Source organism: Zootoca vivipara, chromosome 10 (genome assembly GCF_965207765.1).
Source record: "Zootoca vivipara chromosome 10, rZooViv2.hap1.1, whole genome shotgun sequence".
NCBI classification, from domain to species: Eukaryota; Metazoa; Chordata; class Lepidosauria; order Squamata; family Lacertidae; genus Zootoca; species Zootoca vivipara.
The window spans coordinates 27,056,269-27,078,253 of NC_142593.1; the positions used below are offsets into that span (position 1 = coordinate 27,056,269).

Consider the following 21,985-nt stretch of genomic DNA (forward strand, 5'->3'; position numbering starts at 1 on the left):
TCTCATGTAAAGCTCTTAAGGCAGAGGTTATTAACTTTATGATTGCACTATTGGTGTACTTGACCCGTAGCAATGATCACTATCCATAAAATCGTAGACTAGATAACCATTGTCTGCCTTTTTCAGCAATGTTCATTAGCAGAGACCACCAAAGATCACTCTAATAAGCAGGGGGTCAATATTCACTGCATCAGTATAAATTTGTTTGGTGTAACAATGAAGTTATCCTCCCTTCCACTCCAGCTAAAAAAGCAGTACTGTGTAATTGGGCTGTATAGATTTTGTACATATTGGCTGCTTCTGGACATAATGCTAAACTATTGTTTAGTGCAGGGATGGGGAACTGTATTTGGCTTGTGGTTTAGAGCCAGATGTGTGGGACTGCCTATCTGCCAATCATCCAATGTCAGGTGATTCAACATCAAAGGAAGAAGTGGGAGTGCACTCCCAATTCTTCATATCTTCCTTTGCAGCCCCAGCTTGAATTCAATAAAACATAGTTAATATTAAGCAGAGTTTGAAGTTTGCTAAGCAGCTGCTAATTAAAAATGGAAGTGAAAACTTCAGATCTCCTCACAGCCACTCCAGAGGGGAGAAGGGAGCACATGAGTTCAAGGCTCGTGAACATAATGCTTAATTGTATTTTAGTATTTAACATCCTTTTAAATTGAAACACATTTGCCATTTTAATGCTCATTCATCCAGTTTTTTGTTTTATCACTCTCAACAATTTGGTGTCACAAAAGACTTGGCCTGCTCACCTCTAACTGCAGTTAATGTATGAACAAATTTAAAAGCACCGGTCCAGTGCAGGATCTTGGGAACCCCACTTGTTACATCCTTTCATTGTGACAACTGTCCATTATTCCTACTCTCTTGGTTTCTTTAAATAGTTACTGATCCATTAGAGGACCTGCCTTCTTATCCCATGACCACTAACTTTTTGTTTTTGGTTTTAAACTGCTTTTGACAAAATGATCCATGTTCCACAACTTACTTTCTACTAAAGTTGTTTTGGTTCTAAAACTGAAATACATTCCTTCTTCGTATTTTGTGGAGAAGTATGGAAAATTCCTGTAGCTTCATAGTTTTGACTATTTAATGCACGTTCCATGGAAAACCTAGATCAGGCATCCCCAAACTTTGGCCCTCCAGATGTTTTGGGCTACAATTCCCTGACCCTGGTCCTGTTAGCTAGGGATCATGGGAGTTGTAGGCTAAAACATCTGGAGGGCCGCAGTTTGGGGGTGCCTGACCTAGATCAATATTTGCTGTGCAATAAAAACTTAAAGACAATATATTTGCTTGGACTGCTGAGACACAGTCAAAAAGAAAATGATAATTTAAGTTTACATTTCTCTTATGAAATTCAGATGAACGTATTGTTTGTTAGGGTTACTAAATTTTCCACAATAGCACAACATAAAAGAAAATGATCATTCAAATAAATGTGGATTGTACATTATCTCATCGCTGTGATTTTGGTGCACCTGTGGGGTCAGGATCAGCCCAAGATATTTTGCTGCCTGAGTTGAATGAGAAGGTATCACCCTCACGCACCTCCCATTTTGTGTACAGAAACTGACCAGATTAATCTCTTAGTTTTACATCCACACTGGCAATGGGACACAGCATCTGAGAGCAGCAGGCTGGCTGGGAGGGCACAGAGCCAGCCAAATGACACATACAGCTCTGTCTTGCATTTGATTCCTGGGGCAGCTATTTCACTCTCCCTCTACCAGTCACACAATTTTCTGCTCGGTATTTTTGGCTGGTGTTTCCTTGCTGCTGCTGTTAGTACCGGTAGTAGAAACATGCATGCCAATTACGTGGATTATGGGAGTTGCAAAATGGGGGTACTTCTATTTGTGTGGAAATGAAAGGGGGAAATGCCAAACAGAGAAGAATCCCCTGTGAAAAACATGTTACCTGGTACTTTTAAAAGATCCAAGGCTTCAAGGGACAAGATGGCCATGGCTACTCTTGTCTCTTCTTCCCCCAGGCCTGTCATCCATCCATCCGTAAATGTGGCAAGAAGTAAAAGCTACATCCACCTCATGTTTTGCTTCATTGTAGAATTTTAAGGCACAGTTTGAATCTGATAACTGTGTGGGAAAACAAGTGACATGGGATTAACACAATATTTTGCCCTGGATGGTGTGCATGCCATGAAAAAAAGAGGAGGCAAAATAGGAGTGGAGAGATTGGTATAAAACTGTGTAAAAACACTACAGAAATTGAGGTTTTGATGTTGGTCTAGAATTAGCCTAGATGTGAACATACCCATAACATTCTCCCACACACATCTCAATTATGTAGGCTGCAGACTTGCCCATTTTAACTCTGCAGAAAACAATATATTCCCCGAGTACCCTTGTTATTCACAATGGCATTATTTTCAAGGAGAATCCTCCTCTTAAATTTCAATCCTTGCTTGGAATAAAAGAAGTGCATTTTCTTTTCAGATGTATGTATTTATATGGTTTCTCGGGTCTGTCCTTGATCTGTCAATTACTTATGAACTTACTATTAATCATTGCATTTATCTTTAAATGAATTCCCCTTTGACGCTACAGCACAATGTATGATTCCATGGCATCATCTTTTCTAATGTCCCTTTTATACATCATGCTGTTTGTCCTGTCCCCACCCCCACCCCTGTCCCAAACCCCTGCTGTGCGCATGTCTCAAGGAATTGTTGGTTAATGTTCAGGTGGTTGTTTTGGCTGTTTCTCTGGTGCTTTGCATAATTTCATTTGATTAGTGGACTTCGCAAATAAGATATTATCTTGTTTAAATGTACCTAACATGAACTTAGGACACCAGTTGTCATTTAATTCAATTCTAAGAATAAATGATCCATGTGGATTTATTAAGCTATAAGATGCTTACAAAAATAAATACTGTGTTTGAAAACAGAACAGCTTTAAAAACCAGCTGCTGCAATGAGGCTTGACAGATTCACAATACTTTCAATTCACAATACTTTGTGCTTTTAACATTCACATAGAAAGGAGAAGTGTGTTAGGTGCCAGTTCTCCTATTAGAGTACTGCAGAGGTAAGAAAACAACACCAGTAGGTACAGATATTCTTGTTAAGCAATGAACAGTAAAATATCTCTACTCAGAAGTAAGCCTAATAAGATCAGTGGGCCTTACTGCTAGGTAAATTCTTGATTCACACTGGCAACCTCAACACAAGCAGAGAGCACTGTTATGTTGAAGCTCAGCAAAGCTCACAAAAAAAAAACACCAATTGTGTGGACTGGTGCCTTGATATGAAGGCTGTCCATATGCCTCCTTTATTTGTATAATCATGGCACCCTTTTGGATGCACCACAATCGCATATCATAGCAGCTCATAGCTGTCAAGTTCTCCCTTTTTTTAAGGGAAATTCCCTTATGCTGAATAGGCTTCCTCACGAGAAAAGGGAAAACTTGACAGCTATGTAGCAGCTGTGTGGACATCCTTCGTGTGAAGACTCCGGTTCACGCAATGGTATGCTCACTGCATGAGTCTGACAGCAGCCCACATAATGTTTGCTTTCAAGCGTGCTACTGACCAGACCTAAGCCATACATATCCTATTAAGTGAAGAGGCCCATTGCATGCTCACTGTATCTTTGCATATGTGTTCAGCAGTCTGTGTGGAGTCTTTATGAAGGAGTGGATTTGTTTTAGAATAAGTCCATCTTTTTTATTTTACACAAAACAAGTTTTACTGGACTGAGTCATTAGTTGACACGTGCTCTATGCAACTTTATGTTATGTCTGTCTTAAAAGGTAAAGGGACCCCTGACCATTAGGTCCAGTCCGTCGTGACCGACTCTGGGGTTGCGGCGCTCATCTTGCGTTATTGGCCAAGGGAACCGGTGAACAGCTTCCAGGTCATGTGGCCAGCATGACAAAGCCACTTCTGGCAAACCAGAGCAGCACACGGAAACGCCATTTACCTTCCCACTGTAGCGGTACCTACGGTATTTATCTACTTGCACTTTGACGTGCTTTCAAACTGCTAGGTTGGCAGGAGCAGGGATTGAGCAACAGGAGCTCACCCCGTCGTGGGGATTCGAACCGCCGACCTTCTGATCGGCAAGCCCTAGGCTCTGTGGTTTAACCCACAGCGCCACCCGCATCCCTATGTCTGTCTTACTACCTGTTATTATCAGACTGAAGATCGTTTTAGAGCTGCATGAGGGCAAATGCCTGCTTTGTTGTTGTTTAGTCGTGTCTGCAGATGACACCAAATTGGGAGGGGTGGCTAATACCCCAGAGGACAGGATCACACTTCAAAATGACCTTAACAGATTAGACAACTGGGCCAAAGCAAACAAGATGAATTTTAACAAGGAGAAATGTAAAGTACTACACTTGGGGGGGTGAAAGGCACAAATACAGGATGGGTGACACCTGGCTTGAGAGCAGTACATGTGAAAAGGATCTAGGAGTCTTGGTAGACCACAAACTTGACATGAGTCAGCAGTGTGATGCAGCAGCTAAAAAAGCCAATGCAATTCTGGGCCGCATCAATAGGAGTATAGCATCTAGATCAAGGGAGGTAATAGTACCACTGTATTCTGCTCTGGTCAGACCTCACCTGGAGTACTGTGTCCAGTTCTGGGCACCACAGTTCAAGAAGGATACTGACAAGCTGGAACGTGTCCAGTGGAGGGCAACCAAAATGGTCAAAGGCCTGGAAACGATGCCTTATGAGGAACGGCTTAGGGAGCTGGGTATGTTTACCCTGGAGAAGAGAAGGTTAAGGGGTGATATGATAGCCATGTTCAAATATATAAAAGGATGTCATATAGAGGAGGGAGAAAGGTTGTTTTCTGCTGCTCCAGAGAAGCGGACACGGAGCAATGGATTCAAGAAAGAAGATTCCACCTAAACATTAGGAAGAACTTCCTGACAGTAAGAGCTGTTCGACAGTGGAATTTGCTACCAAGGAGTGTGGTGGAGTCTCCTTCTTTGGAGGTCTTTAAGCAGAGGCTTGACAGGCATATGTCAAGAATGCTTTGATGGTGTTTCCTGCTTGGCAGGGGGTTGGACTGGATGGCCCTTGTGGTCTCTTCCAACTCTATGACTCTATGACTCTTTGTGACCCCATGGACCAGAGCACGCCAGGCACTCCTGTCTTCCACTGCCTCCCACAGTTTGGTCAGACTCATGTTGTTAGCTTCGATAACACTGTCCAACCATCTCGTACTCTGTCGTCCCCTTCTCCTTATGCCCTCAATCTTTCCCAACACCACGGTCTTTTCCAGGGAGTTTTCCCATGAGGTGGCCAAAGTATTGGAGCCTCAGCTTCACGATCTGTCCTTCCACTGAACACTCGGGGCTGATTTCCGATTTCCTTCAGAATGGATAGGTTTGTTCTTCTTGCAGTCCATGGGACTCTCAAGAGTCTCCTCCAGCACCATAATTCAAAAGCATCAATTCTTTGGCAATCAGCCTTCTTTATGGTCCAGCTCTCACTTCCATACATCACTACTGGGAAAACCATAGCTTTAACTATACGGACCTTTCTCGGCAAGGTGATGTTAACCTCAAATCCTTGTTATGTGCGACCATATCATGCATGTGTTAGTGAACACTTTTACACATTACATATTAAACATTTAATGTGTAAGTGGACACTTTAATAGAACTGCTAACACTTAGCAACATGAAGAGGACCAATCTGTATCCTCCAGCCTTATCATAAGCCTAGTATTACCAGGCTCCCTGAATTTTCAATGACTGTTGGAATGTAGTGGCACTGAACAACAGGAATAAAGGCAACAGCCAGCTTGCTATGTGAATCAAAATGCTTCAGTGGATGTTTAAAATTGCTATTCTATGAAACCTACAACATATCCCCTAACATGTGAAGTATGCATAGGCTATTTGCAGTATACTTCTAAATTATAATGTCTAATGTGACCCTAAGACTATGGAGAAAGAGAAAAATACAAAAGGGTTTACTAAAAGTAAAAATTCTAATTGGAATTCTAATTGGAAATAATAATAATAATAATAATAATAATAATTTATTATTTATACCCCGCCCATCTGGCCGGGTTCCCTCAGCCACTCTGGGCGGCTTCCAACAAAACAGAAATTCTAAAATACAGAAATCCATCAAACATTAAAATACAGAGATCCATCAGCAGTAGAATATCCCTGTGACCATTCTTAGGCTGAAGATTATTCAGTATTTTTATTAGTAATAGAAAGAGAAGTAGGGGTGTTTTGATTAAATTTGCAGCTGATACTGAGCGAGGAGGCAGTGTCAATACAAGGAAGGATCAGGAAATTATGCAGACTGAAATAGATGCTCTCATGAACTGGTGTAATAATAAAAATACAAGAAAATTCAATATGTGTAAGGTCATGCATTTGGGACTGTGGGCTCATCAAGTAGGAACAACTGGGGAAGAAAGAGATTTCAAGATACTGGGTGGTCACGAGGTGAAAGTGAACTACCAATGTGATGCTGTTGCAAAGAGGAAAAAGTAAATTCTACATCTACAAGCTTAGAAGCCAAAGTCTGTTCTTGGATTTATTAGGGTAGGAAACTTTGGTAGGAACAAAAGAATTATTGGTACCCTCGTACTAGGTGCTGATAAGACCACATCTAGAAAAACGCTTCATGTTGGTTACCCATTTGAATAAAAAATATTCAAAATGGAATCCATGCAAAAAGCAATCAGGTTGGTTAAAGAATAAAAAGTATTTTCTGAGTAGATGTTTCAAAGTTTTTGCCCCTTTAGCTTATAAAAAGGAGACTGGGAAGTGATATGACAGCACTCTACAAATTTTGCTAGAGGAAGTAGTACAGAAAGGGAGATTAATTTAGGCTTTAAAAACTAGGCATATAACATCAATGAACATATTTGAAAATAAGCTTTTGTAAAAATTACAGGTATCAACCCATGAAATAGTGTAGAACATAAGTTCACTTGGATTCATGAGAGGGCCACCACACTTCATATGGCAGCCATGCCTTTAGTGTAACCACTGAATTTCCCCGTGTTTAAAGAAGAGGGCTTGACCCAAGATCCAGCATACCTGTCTGCAAATTATCTAAACCACATATCATTATTCATTGTCTAATTCTAATTCTAGAAATGTTGCTTCTGCCCCTAGTTATGTTGCTTCTGCCCCAGTTATCTAGCTCTGCCTGTATACAAACGGGAGGTAATGGAAACTTGTCAACCCTAGGCTAATAATACTGCAGTTCTTTATGCAGATCTCCAGGAAAACCATTACTGTACTGGGCAAGCAGACAATCATCCATGTCTAGACCAGGCATCCCCAAACTGCGGCCCTCCAGATGTTTTGGCCTACAACTCCCATGATCCCTAGCTAACACGACCAGTGGTTGGGGGAGATAGGAATTGTAGTCCAAAACATCTGGAGGGCCGAAGTTTGGGGATGCCTGACCTAGACATTTAGTAATTCGGTGTGATATAATTATTGGCATGTCTACTTCTATTTATTCCTAAATTTCTCATTACCTTGTAGGTATGTGTGGATTTTTCCCCTTTTAAGAATACCATTATTATTTTCTCTGAATTGCAGTCAAATTTGCCACAAGTGATTTCTTCTTCTTCTTCCTCTTCTTCCTCTTCTTCCTCTTCTTCTTCTTCTTCTTCTTCTTCTTCTTCTTCTTCTTCTTCTTCTTCTTCTTCTTCTTCTTCTTCTTCTTCGTAATACAATAGTTGCTTCCCACCCACAGCAGTGCTCTGGCATCTTCCTGATTCTGCATGAGTTTTCAGAAATAATTGCTAGTAGTTCAGCAAATTCATTAACTAATTCCCTTACGACTCTGTGATGCTTGTCATCCAGACCTACTGATTTGTATATTATTTTTTTCTAAGTATTCCCACATCTGTGTTTTTTTTCTAATCCAACAGCTATCTTGACAAGGTCTCCATTGTTCATCAGTACTACTTTTCTATATTTTTAGACTGATATTAAAACTATCTACTATCATACCGCTTTTAGACCAATTAAATCATTCATTAGTAGGTCCACTTTGTGTTTACTATTTTTCACTTAGTATTTTATAAATTATTGCTTCCTTTGACTAGCATGGATCCATTTTGCATTTCTTCTGCATTCATCTTTAAATTGCCACATTTTAAATTGCCTCAGATTTTTAAATGGCTGCCTTGCAAATTAATGATATCTTGAAACAGTCACCTGTGAAACTACATGAGCTCTTTGTGTTCAGTGCTTCTGGTACAATTGAAAAATCTTAAGGGTAGCAAGATTCTAGGTTGTTCTTGCCTTCTCCCACTCATTGATTTTAATACACCCTCTCATTACACCATACTTCTCAGATTGCTTAAATCCCATAAGGTTTATTTCTTGAAGTTGTTTTTGTGGCTTTATTCTATTGCATTGCTCAGTGTGGCTGCACTGAATTTGAATAGTTTTTATTGACTTGATACACATATTTCAGCCTCCAGTTTTGTCCTTCAGCAAAGAACTTATACTAATAGCTGCCTCTCCCAATGATGACATTTCAGTCAGTTCAGCTATGTGGTGATCATTGACTTTGATCATAGACATCTAGCTACATTTTTTCAACCAAGCATTTCATGAAGTTCCTATATAAAAACAATAGGCTAGATAGGAATTAAAGGTAAATGTGCCCCTGACCATCAGGTCCAGTCGTGTCCGACTCTGGGGTTGCGGCGCTCATCTCGCTCTATAGGCCGAGGGAGCCAGCGTTTGTCCGCAGACAGCTTCCGGGTCATGTGGCCAGCATGACAAAGCTGCTTCTGGCGAACCAGAGCAGCACACGGAAACGCCCTTTACCTTCCCACCAGAGCGGTCCCAATTTATCTACTTGCACTTTGATGTGCTTTCGAACTGCTAGGTTGGTAGGAGCTGGGACCAAGCAACGGGAGCTCACCCCATTGCAGGGATTCAAACCGCCGACCTTCTGATCAGCAAGCCCTAGACTCTGTGGTTTAACCCACAGCGCCACCTGGGTCCCTTTAGATAGGAATTAAGAAGCCTCAATTAGCTATTGCCTTAGGTTGCAATCCTAACTCCGCTTACTAGGAGTAAGCCTCACTGAGTAAGACTTACTCCTGAGTAGACATGGTTGGGATTGCGTTTTTTGTTACCATCATTTTCCATAAGAAAAAAGAATGTAGGGCACTGCCAAAAGTAGCCAAAAAAAGCAAAGAGAGGAGGTGAGCCTCCAGAGTCCAGCAGGTGCCAGAACAGAGGGCTATTATAAATGAAGTTTTTATGAGTTTGTTCCTCAGGGACGGCAGTGCAAGTTCTTCTATATCAAAAAGATGCTTTCGAAGCAATTTCGTTGTCGAAGCTTCATTGTCCCTAAAAATGTGCTGCTGAAGCCCAGTGTCTTCTTAATTTTACATTAGCTGAAAAGTGGGTAGCCATATACAGAGGCACTGTAATTTGATTTCCTGGTTCCTGATCCCAGAAATAATACATGCCAAAAGAATCCTGCTTTCCTACATTGATTCCCTAACTTAGATTAGTATAAAGAAGCAGAGCCATGGTGGGAGTGAGACAAAATGTTGTTCTCATTCCTCTTCCTTTGTCCCTCTGTGGATATTTTTTTTCATGTCCCATACAAAAGTCTGTGTAGAAAATGGATCTGCACTTGTTTTCCTATCCAAAGTTTACTATGTGGTTCACTGTGATTTTGATCAATATTTTAACACATTACTTTATTCTCTTTATTGTGAGAATAAAGACTATTGTGAGAATATTTCATTTTCCATGAAATGACTTATGCCTATTATTTCCTGCTACTACTTGGATACATGTTTTTGCCTCCTGCTCATTTCCATTTGGCAAAATTGTTATATAATGAGAAAATAAGTGTGAAATCCTGGAAAGATGTGCTACTCTTTTTTCCTCTCTCTCTGATAGTTAACCATGAATATCTATGAGCAAAATGTGACATCTCAAATGTTATGAAGAGTCAGCATTTATACTTGACAATATGAGAGGGCTAAGATTTTAGAGCAATCCTAGTCAAGCAACAGATCATCATAATTGTAGAAACTAAAAAGTCATTGTAGCGATTGTACCACAAGGGAAATTGTTCATCCATCAGTAAGATTGTTACAAGGTAAGAGACAATGAGGAAAGGGAGTTAAAATTGCTTTAGCCCATTGAGTCATCAGTTCCCTCTAGATTCAAAAGCCTGAATTGGTTTTGGAGAGAAGTGGCATAAGAGGATTGCTACGGGAAATCTTAACAAGTTGATCATAGTCTCAGTAACACTAGCAAGTATAAGTATGATCTCTCCTAAGGAAAAGTGTAGGTTACATATTGAAGGAGAGAAAAAAAGGATGGGAGTACAATTAGCACGTGTCTTCTCTCACTTTTTTTGGTCATGTGCATTTGGAAGATGGCTGTTCACAAAGGAAAACAGATGTGATAGTGAAACATTCATATCACTCTGCAAGTAATTTATTGTAAATGTAGGCCTATATTTACAAATGAATGTATACTGGCTTATGAGAGAGAGATCAGTGGCAACATAAAGGGATAAATGTTAATTGCACTATGGATGTGGAAGATGTGGAAAATATTTGTGCAGAGTAGCATCCTACAGTACTAATATGTAAAATAACAATTGTGAATGGAGATTCTTGACTACCTGTATGTTATGCTTAAATGGAATTAGAAGTGGGGAAAATAATGTAATTGTGGCTACCTGTTTAAAAGAGCATATATAAAGTGGTCAATTGTCTTTTTGCAATTTTAGTCTATTTGCTAAAACTTACAAGATGTATCTATGGGCAAGATATGTGTGCCAGATTTATCTATGGGCAGGTGAGTTGTCTTTGAAAGAGTGCTAACTATCTTTTTCTTTGTGTTACAAGGAATTCTTTATGTCCTTAAAGTCCCCAGGATGTTTGCTGTGATACAAAGCCCTTTGTTTTAAAGGTGCTTGTATGTGATGTTGAATGTATTTTATAAAAGGCATCTGTGGAAGTGATATCCTTTTTTGAAGTGACCTGCCTTAAGTGTTAAGAGTGTAGGGGAATATATGTGCAAATTAGATTTGAAAAGCAAACCTCTGCGGTGGGATGTATATGCACTGTAGAAGGGTCTTTGTGTAATAGTTGCCTCTGGAAAGGGATCTCTTTAGGGGAGTAGTACGGTAGTAAGAATGTTGGTTTTGAAAGGAAGTGGCTTTGCAACGGTATGCTAGTATTACTACCATTGGTATGATCCAGCAGGGACTCAGAATATATATATTTTTGTATCACTCCCATCCCAGAGACACCCAACCACCCATCAGGAAAGCTCTCCTTCAGGGTAGGCCAGGGCCATCATGTCCTTTATTGTTGTAACTCCCAGATTGTGATACTCTCACAAAACTGTTGCTAGGCAACAAATGTGGTTACCAGGTCTCCGAGAATAGCTGAAGGGGAAAGCAAAGTGTTGCACCATTGTAGAGTAACCATAGCAATGACCTACTATTACAGAGTGGAGAATTATCATTAACAATGTTAAAGTATCATACAGGAGCCTGGGATCTGGAGGCTTCCCAGCAGCATCTCTGCATAATTGTATTATATAGGAAGGGCTCTGAACTCTTTCAGGGCACCTGGTTGCTGGGTATTTTGGGGGGGGATTATTAGATGCTGTTACTGTTTGGTTTATGAAAGAAATATGCAGGGGAGTAAAAGGTTCTGGGACTCCTTAGCCAATCAGTGTGAGAGAGGAAAAGCATATGTCAAGAAGAATGATCCCAGATCCATCTCACTTTTCCAGAATACAGATTTATGGTGTTTTAAGCACAAAAAAGTTGTTTCTCGGTCTGTTCACTTGATTCTTGCTTGTAGAAGAGTGAAATGACTGGTCATATAGGAAAGTGTATCTAATTAAGCAGCTGTCTTTTGGGAACAAGAAACACTGGAGAAAAGAAATTACTACTTCTGTTTGAAAGGCACCCCAGCTTTCCTAAAACAAGGTCACATATACTGTTGCCTGAGAGCGCCTTGCTAATCAAGCCACTTAAGTGTTCAGCTTCCCAAGGTTCTGTTCCATCAAAAATTGGGAATATAAACAGAATAGGATGATCCGATTGCCAAAGAAGGGCATTACTCCTACATCCTTACTCTTTGCAGAGAAGATTTTTGCATGTTCAGCTTGTCAAGGATAAGGGGGGGGAAATATCTGTTACTATGTAACTGTTGCAGGTATAAGAGAGTCTCTGCCCCTGCCCCTAGTAGATTAGGGTACTACTGTATTACATTTGGACCAATGAGGCATGTATCCACTAAGTCTCCCACGTTTTCTCTTAAGTTTATTTCAGAACTATTAGCTTTCAGACCTGATTTCCTCTCTATAAAATGCGAATAACTGTGTTGTCGTTGTTGTTGTTTAGTCATTTAGTCGTGTCCGACTCTTCGTGACCCCATGGACCATAGCACGCCAGGCACTCCTGTCTTGCACTGCCTCCCGCAGCTTGGTCAAACCCATGCTCGTAGCCTCGAGAACACTGTCCAACCATCTCGTCCTCTGTCGTCCCCTTCTCCTAGTGCCCTCCATCTTTCCCAACATCAGGGTCTTTTCCAAGGATTCTTCTCTTCTCATGAGGTGGCCAAAGTATTGGAGCCTCAGCTTCACGATCTGTCCTTCCAGGGAGTATCTTGAACTTTAAAACAAATATCTTGAACTTTAAAACAAATGTAAATGAAAATAATTAATCCCATTGGGAATGATCTAAATGGTTGGTGGAGAAAAGAGGCAGGATACTTAGTACCAAACTGGAATCCTATCCCTTCTCAGTGAGAGCCCTTTTCCTGTCTTAAGGCTGGTTAACAACTCCTTTCCCCTCCCTGGGGCTTAATTTGAGTCAAGAGTTCAGAAGCTCTTTTCAGTGCCAAGCTGCAGGGCTGGTGAAGCAGGGGAAGGCAGTGCCCCCTAGCATGTGCAGAGTACTTCTCTCGCAGTTGTGAGTTGCCACAATCAGCCTTGGCACCGGCAGCCTGCATGAGAGGGCAGGCCTTGCGGGCTGCCAGGCTTCAGAAAACCCCTCTCCCGTGCCCTGATGGAGATCCTAACCTTTCACAGCCCCAGACCTAGCTGCGCACTTACGCAGAATAAGCAAGGCCCCCTTGATGCCAGGGGCATTCATTCCCGGGTCAGTGTGCGTAGGATTGCAGCCCGAGTGCCCTTTCGCCAAGAAGGTGCCTCTGTGGTTGAGCAAAGGGGGGATCCGAGAGGGCGGGGGCTGCCTGCACGCCTGGCGACGCTGCTCTGGCCGCCGCCTGCGTCTCGCTCCTAAACTTGACCCCTGTGGCTTGCTGTCGTCGGGGGGCGGAGTGTCTTCCTCCTCCCCCCCCTTCCCTCCGCCCGAGTCGCAGGCAGTGACGCTGTGCTTCTTCTTCCTTGTGTGTTGCAGGCACGGAGCGGCACGAGCTGACCTCGTGGAAGAGCTACGCGTCGATCTTCCGCTTCTTCGGCGACGCCATGGAGGCGAGGAGCAGCTCGGGCAAAGCGGCTCCGACGCGCCGCTCGCAGCGGATCCGCTACGAGGAGCTGTAACCGGGCGGGAGGCGGGCGGGCGGGAGCCGGCGCCTGCTTGCTTGCCTGCGTGTCTGGGCGGCGGCGCTCGGCAGTCCCAGCCCCTCATTAGATTGTTTTCTTCCTAGAGCACAGGGTCGCCGTGTCTACATCTAAGTAGCGTTTTGCATTATTTCTAGATGAGTGCAACTGTCAAAGCAATATGGGTTCACTGGTTGTGCTTCCTGTGGGCTGCGGCGGGGATTTCGGGCTGCCCATCAGTGCGCAGATTAAGGCTGACAGCAGCACCGCACCGCGCAGCCTGGTGCAGCTCTAATTGCCCTGACAGAGCCCGGCACCGAGCTGATGGCAGGCGGACGCGGCGCCTCCCAGGTCCTAGCGCCCGGCCCTTCTTCCTCCTCTTCCCCGGGGCACTGGGCCTCCCCTCGCCCCTCCCCGCAGTCGGAGCTCACATTTATTTCTCCTTGATTTTAATGGTGGACTTCAACTCCCGCTGACCATGGTCCCGCCCACGCGTTAGGCTTTTTAATGATTTCCCGCAAACACTTTGGGCGGGTTTTTAAAAAATAATAATAAAATGTTTTCGTGCTTTTTAAATTCAGGGGTCCTAATAAACTGTATTGACACAATGGTAGCGATCCTTAGCCCTGCACGTCTACTATGAGACTTACGTGTCGCGTCAATGTGTTTAGGATGCGCGTGTAACTCCAGCAATGGCTATTTTACTCATTCTACTTCAGGCTGCGGAGAGGCTGTGCCACCCAAAGTGAAACGATACATTTAATCAGTGGGTGCTTTGTTTGGTGTTTATTAATGAGGAAGACTTGCGCGACTTCAGCAAATCTGAACATGGAAAGAGGACTTAATTTTACTTCCAAATGCTCCAAAACTACCGAGCGCTCTTTGCTTATGGGGTTCCTAGTGAGTTTGCTGAGTCATTAAAAAAAACCTAAAAGGATGTTTTAGCGACAAATGTAATATAGAGCAAATAATACCAATATTTAAAATGTTGCTTCTAATACTTGGTTGAAACGTTTATTTTTTATTCTAACAGAATCTCTATTTTGTAACAAATCAGATAGCGAAGAACTTTTTAAAAAATCCTGGACGCTCCCAGGACGCCGCCTCTCCGCCCTGGGCTTCCCGGTTCGAGGCCGGGGCAGCAGAGTTTTCCATTTCTTGCTGAAACAGGGTCCGCCTTTGCCGGTAGGGGCGATTTCCCCCCTCCCTGCCGAAAGATCTTTTTTTCTCACTCAATCTGTTGAACTCCTGAAGCCAGTTTCGTTTTACCTTCACCGTCTGGTGACACTGTGAAATATTAATAGCAAAAAAGAAAGAAAGAAAAGAAGCATGTATTACTGACGTTGCTAATCACTTTTGTTATAAGCAAGATGACGTCGTTTTTACATTCCTTAAATTCCTCACGGCTTTCAATGAGTCCAGACTCTTTATAATTTCACGCAGACCTAAAAGTCCATCTGTTGTCACCGAGTGTTTCCAGTTACCATGATGCTCAAATAGGGTCTGCCTTCGACCCAACTCCGCAAACTCACCGGCTTCAAGGCCCCAAAGTCGTTGCCAGTGTGGATAAGAGGAGTGGGGTCCCTATGGGCCTCATCTCACACACCCCAAAGCTCTGTCCGACCCAGACTCCAAGCCTGGGGCGCCCTCTCCACGTTCTCTGCCAGGCCACGAGGTTCAGGGCGCCTCGCTCAGCTGACTGCCGGGAGCTGCTGCCCTGCGCGCAGCTTGCGCAGAGGGATCCCCAGCGGATGACGACCCGGCCTCTTCCAGAGTAGCAGCGCCTGGCTGGTGCTCGAGTAGGCACGCCGGGGCACCAAGGAGCATTTGAACTTTTCCTGGCCTCCCCTATCAGATGTTACCCGAGCGAAAGAGGGGGTCACATTTCATCTCATGCATGCATTCAGTGGCTGGGCGATTTCGTTAGATACCACCACCAGCTCGTTTGAAAGGGAAGCTTTTGGGATTTCAGAACAGACGTATTGGCGCACGTCTTTGAAAACGCTGCTGTTAAGATTATCCCAAAGGGCGCAATTCGGGTTAAGGGGCCCTGTCGGTGTAAAGGAGAGAGAGAGAGAGAGAAGGGCTTCCCTTCCATCGGAAACCTGCTAGCGCCATCTCTCTGGGGGCAGATTCAAAGCCAGAGTCAAGTGGCTCCAAGTGCAGAGGTGAAGGTGGCCTGTCTCAGCGCGTTCGCTTCCTCGCCTAACCTCTTCTGTTCTGTGAAGGGGTAACCTTTCAGACTAGCAAGTTGAACACCTACTCTTCTGTGCAGGGAGAATGAACGAGCCATAGTTGCGGCAGGAATAGTTTCCTAATCGCTTCCCTGGTGACCATCTCCCCCACCTGATGGTCCCGGTCTCCTGTTTTCCCCCGACATCCCTGTTATCTGGAACTGCTCCTCTCTCTTCTTTCACCCACCCGCCTGGGCCCACCTTAACGTCAGCTTCAGGGTGGTAGACGGTCGACCTGGTCTTTTCGCTTATCCATGGTTTTTCTTTCCTTAGCTGTGATCTTGTGGGCTTTTTCCACAGCAACCCTTAGACTTTACCCTGTCTTTTGTGAAAGCCTCTGGGGCTCTGCAAAGTGCCAAATCTCACCAAACGAGTTTTTTTTCTCTCTCCAAAGTGTCACGGTTGAGATTTCTACTCCTTCCGGTGTGCTCCCACCAGCCCTTTGCTCTGTATCTCGTGCAGTTGCCTGGGTTGTGTTCTCGCTGCTTCTGGACCCAATTGTAAAGCACACAGGGAGCTGTTAAAGGGTTGTCTCTTTCTGTTTACACTGAACCAATTAAAAAAATGGTTTCTCTTTTAAGATGCGCGTGTGACTTTCTTGTCTCTGGTCTTGTTAAGCAACTGTGCCAGGCGCAACAACCCAAAGGGATGTTCATTTGCTGCTGGCCGGACAAAACCCGTTTGCCAGGGGCAAGGGGAGCGTAGCATCTTCCAGGAAGGATCGCACGGACTCGGTTGCCCCTCAGCAGAGCGAGCCGCGAAAGAAAGATCTTCCTCCACCTGGGCCGTTTAAGACTTGGAATTATTTGCGTGGCCTCTGAACGTGTTTACGAATATGCAAGGCCTTGCAAAAATGCGAGGCAGGGGAGAACGCGTTTACTGTTAAAAGGGCTGGGGAGGAAAGGCACATATAGAGCGAAAGGATGAATCGGGCACCACATTGCATGGGAATCCCTGCGAATGGATGTCGCGGAGGGTATGTTTAGGAACCATTTTATCCAAACAAATTATATCCCCAGCTTTTGACAATAAAAAAAATCGCCTGTGATGCAGCTCAGTCCCATTCACGGTTTCCCAAAACGAGGCCCCAGTAATTTCCGAGGGGCTGCATCCCCAGTACCTCCGTATATTAGTGCAAAAACCAAAAAAGAAAAAGAAAACCTTCGAAAGTTATGTGGCATCCAGCAAAGGTCCCGGGACTTGAGCTTTCCCAGTTTAGCGTTTATTTCATCTGAGCCAGAAATTCCACCATGTATAAAAAATCTCCACACCTTTCACGCGTCTGCTAAAGTCCCGAGCAGCAAATTATGAAGCATTTTTTGGTTCCTACATGGGCTTCTCCCCAGTTTAAATCAAGGGGTCTTTCAAGGGATGCCTGCATGGGATGAGGCTCGTTCATTTTCCTCTTGGAGCCATCGCCGGTCTTTTCTGGGAAGGCGCTTAAGGCTTGTCAGCCCCAACCAAGAAAGAGTGGCTTTCCTTCCTTGCTCAACTGTCCTGGCTGGCGTTAGAAAGTGGGAGATGCTGAGAAAGGGGGCATCCTGGCTGCGGAAATCACTAAACCTTTTTACATGGATGGCACCAGAGGAAGGGCCAAGACCCTTCCCCAAAGGAGTAGCCCTCCCGCTAGCCACTTAGTTTCTACTTTCCTGAGGTTACAGAAGGAGAAGCTCCTGAAGTGCGGACTCGTGGACCAAGACTTCTAGCAATGGGTCCAGTTCTAAGAAGGGTTACCTGGAGAACAATGGTACTTAGTTCACATGAGACATGTATAGAATTTCGCTGTAAGCCATCCATCCCAGACATGTCAGGAAGTCAGTCTTACTCCCACTGAGTTGAATGAGGCTCTCTCGAAGGTAAGTGGAGATAGGATTACAGCCTTCACGTGACCTACACAGTTCTTATTTCTTTCTTTCGACCACGTGGGACCCTGCTCACTCCCAGCCACCATCGCTATGCAGTCTGCCCTTTCTGGACACGCTGCTCTCTGGTGTGCATTTGAATCTTACCTACTAATGGGTCAAATCGATTAAAAAACCTCGAAATCGACCTACAGGATCTTTGATAAAGGACAAGCTGGGCAGTTTAACCAGCAGGACCTCCAAGTGGCCGTTTGCTGCCCAAGCGCTGGGATGGGACCCAACAGGGTGGGAGAGCTGTGTAACTCCAGGATCTGATGGAAAAAGGGGAGTGTATCCCCCTTTTTGGTGCCTTCTGTGATTCTGGATGCCTGGTGCTATGGACTCCGCTCTGTGTCTGCTGGACCAAGCCTGATCAAAACTTAGCTCCCAAGCCGAACCTGACTACTTCGGTTGGGGGGGCGGGTTGCATGTCCTTAATATCTGCCAAGGTGGGCCTGAGCTAAAAGCTTCCCCATCCATTCTGGCCCAGAAATGCGAGGAATCCTGTCCCTCCTTTCTGCTGCCCAGAAATGCGAGGAATCCTGTCCCTCCTTTCTGCTGCTGCTGGCTAGAGATTTTTCCTCTACTGCAAAGGAGGTCTCTTAACTCCTTTCCATGAATATAATTCGTGGGCCCTGGAGAATGGATAGATCCCCCTGCACCCGAATGACCCTTGGCATCCCCTCCTCTCCCAGGCCTTCATTACGGTAGGAAAAGTAAGAGAGTCAGCTATAGATTGTAGCAGCATTAAATTGTGATCGTGCGTTTGTGACTGGTGGTGTACCTCCCAGTCGAGGGACAGTGATGCAAAAATATCTGAACCCGCCCCCCTTGAAGCATTTTAGCTTTTAGCTCGACACCTGAGCTGTGTAGCAATAGCAACGATCTCCTTTAAAACACGCTTGGGAGGAATTAATGACCGAATGGTTGGTTTAATTGAGTCCTCCTTGGATTGGTGGCTCAAAGTTTCACACCGCTGGTCTGTTCACAAGCTGATGTCTTCAGGAGTTACCATAAATCTGGGCTGAGCCCGCTCGGCTGAAACAGCGCTCCGCCAGTCCTGGGAGGGGTGGGGGCGAAGGCAGAGGAATGTTCCTGGTAAAGAATGAACCAGGGGCCAAGACTGTCAGGATAGAAGTGGGCTCCTGAAAGTGGGTCCCTCTTTCACTTGGGACAGTGAAGTAGCTGGAGCCCATTAAATACCAACACACACCGCTATAAGTTTTAGAACAAGTTTAGTGCCATAGATCTGTAATGCCTTAAAGGAGAGAGAGAGAGTGAGAATCGATACAACTGGACCAGTCCGTAGTTATGCCGAACTCTGCATGGAGCGAGCTCTGCATGAAGAGTGGCAACGCGAAAGGAAGGTGGAACAAGCTCTTAATAATAATAATAATAATAATTTATTATTACGGCCAGAGACCAGCTTGGACAAGCTGTTACTTTCCATTCTACTTAGACTAGGCAAAGCACCTGTAATAATGTCCCAGTTTTGCACCAAAGCAGCTAAACGGACAGTTATGAACACATTCTGACTATAGGGCTCTAGTTTTGCCGGCTAAGAGGCATAGCTGCCAAGTTTTCCCTTTTCTCACGAGGAAGCCTATTCAGCATAAGGGAATATCCCTTTAAAAAAGGGATAACTTGGCAGCTATGCTAAGAGGATCTGTTTAACATCAAAGGTTGCACCGTTTCAACTCCTGGTTGGGCGGGCCTGTATCCATATCTCTATATCTATCTGTAGGATATGATCCCAGGATTTATTTCTGCAGGACCCCCGTCTCCTTTTAACCGATTATTTGTTTAACCGATTATTTGAAGTTGTTCCTGAGAAAATGTTCCCATTTTACAGATGAACAAATAAGGCCGACAGGCCCCTGGCTAGTACCGTATTTATGTCCTTTTAAAGTAAAACTCTGTTTGGGTTCATGACAAAGAAAGATTCTGTGCATACCGCAAGGTCCTTTTATGCAGCTTAGTACCTTCATTCTAATACATAAGTTGACGTGGATTCCTAATCAACTAAAGTGGGACGTTTAAATATTTCTTTTCTCAGAGGAAGCGCACTTATTCTCCCCCCTCTCCCCCCCCAGGAACTAATTCTCAAGTACAATTGAAAGCTGTCATATAAGACGACGGCGGTCTGTGTGCCTACGCTCGAATTTCTATTCCAGTTGAAGTTAAAGTAACCTGTTAAAGGATGCGGAGTGTATTTCTGTGTGTAACTGATAGACAGATCACGCTAATTGTTGACTTAAGTCCCCCAAAGTGTGAAAAAAGAACTTCCCCAAACTTTGCAAACGCTGTCATTGCTCCTAATCCCCCACATTTTCTACTTTTCTTTCCAGTTTCGGATTGCGTGTGTTTGTGAGCATTTCACCAGATCAGTGACAGCTCTTTATTTGCATAATTATATGCTCTGGTCTGAAGAGAAAACTAACCCCCAAATTTCATGGGTCACCAAACTACGACAATCAATGTTTTATCACGTATGCTAAGCAAAAACCTAAGAAGCTATATGAAGTTTCTTGGGGAGGTTTTTACTCCTCAGAAAATTAAAGACGTGGTGCCCCTTCAATAGATGCAAAATCTTTCCAAGCTCTTTGTAACTGAATTCTGTTTGAAGGGGGAAACCAGAGATTAACACGTAGATCTGGGGAGAGCGAGGCGGGGGCAGAGACCCTCGAGCGTCACTTCAAAGTAGATTTCCAAAAAGAAGCGCCTATGCGTGTTGACAGTTGCCTGCTCCAAATACTGTAACGGGCCAATCCTATACGTGTATGTTGAGCGTTCAGGGGGGATTACTCCCGGTAAAGTGAGTCCGGGATTGCGGCCTAAATCACATTCGCAACAAGAAAGGGCATGCAGACCCACTTGGATCCCCAAATAGGATTGTTCGTGTTGTTTGCTTTCCATATACAACTCATGGGTTTAAAGCTGGGATCCCGCTTTCCTTCCATTTATCAAAGGGAGGGTATAAGACATCTAATCTATCGATCAATCATATTTAAAATTAAATAAACGTAAGGACGACCTAAATCACCCCCAGCCTCGCAACGGGATTTGTTCTGGTCCTTGAATGCACCCAAATCCGTGGGAGGCCCCATCATTTTGGAATGTGATCAACGTGCATGGTTGGAGCGAAGAATGGATTTAGGAGTGATCACAAGCCAGAAGGACAGGCGAGAGAAAAAACACCCACTTGACTCAGGAGGCTGCAGAACAGGCGGGAAGTTCCTGTGGAGTAAAATGGAGAAAGTGTGTGTCGCGGGGCTGGGGGTGGGAGTTGAGCTCGGAACAGGAAATCCATCCTGTGGGTCTGCTGGTTCCTCTTCATTGGGGAAACTGAACTCGGAGTCCTTCTTCTGCAAGTGACTTAAAATTAAAATGAGGCGAAGGGATGAGAAAGTAGGACATTTTCCCTGATCTTTCCTAAGCATTCGCTTCCTGACAGCTTCGGACGATTAAGCCCGAGCCTCGAGCAATAGCGCAGGCTGAACATTTGGAGCCGATAGGAGTTCTGCCTGTCCCCCGCCAAGGCAACCTCTGGGCCCAGGAAGGAGCCGCGGTGGCTTGGCCGGAGTCGCCACGAAAGGTGGCCGTGCCTTGGATGAAAAGGCTTGTGATCGCCTTCTTCCCCTTAAGAGCATCAAATGAGAATAATCTGGGGAAAGAAGGAGAGAAAAGCACTCGCCTCTTCACCTCCACGGCGAATGCGGGATCTCTCAGCTGGAGGAGTAAGATCTGACATTCCTCCTCTGAACAAGAGGAAAACTTCAGAAGAAGCGCATGGAACTGGAGAGGGAGAAGCCAACAGGCGAATATTCGCGGCCACGAAAGGGGACCGCTCTGGAGAGCTCAGGGCCAACCTGCCTCAGGTTCCCTCTGCCTCTGGCCCGGCTTCCTGGGGCAAAGGGAGCAGGTCGCTCGCCCCGACAGCCGAGGTTTTGCTAGCCTCTCCATGAAAAGATCTCCTGCCTCCTAAGCTCTCCCTACAGCCCCGACATGCCTGGGTCTCTGTTGAGGTCAGGTGACAAGAACGACTTTCCCGGAGACCGGCAAGCAGCTCCCTGCTCGCCACTCCAGGCTGGACCCGCGAGGCTTGAAAGGAAAGGCCCTGCTTGGTTGGGGGGGGGGAGACTTTTCACTCTTCCTACCGCATAATCCCTTCTGCCCCCTCCCCAAAAGCCCATCTCACGCCCACTGTCTTAACTTTTGCTTTCGAATTCCCCCTGTGGGGGAACGGTAGTAGAGCAGAGCTTCGACCCACCCAGTGCAATGTCTACGGCCCCTTCGGATCACCTC

The 21,985-nt window shown here is 44.7% G+C and overlaps 1 protein-coding gene across 7 annotated transcripts in view; it reads left to right on the forward strand.

Moving 5' to 3' along the window:
- The window catches only part of ARB2A (ARB2 cotranscriptional regulator A), a 219,340-nt gene extending 202,981 nt beyond the window's left edge, over positions 1–16,359 (forward strand). For 6 of the 7 annotated variants that reach the window (XM_035099875.3, XM_088652800.1, XM_060280200.2 and 3 more), the window contains exon 11: positions 13,403–16,359. In XM_035099875.3, coding sequence (XP_034955766.1) covers positions 13,403–13,545 — 143 coding nt within the window. In that variant the 3' untranslated portion in view covers positions 13,546–16,359. The remainder of the gene's footprint in view (positions 1–13,402) is intronic. The other variant, XM_088652801.1, reaches the window with a different exon arrangement.
- Positions 16,360–21,985: the final 5,626 nt, after the last annotated feature.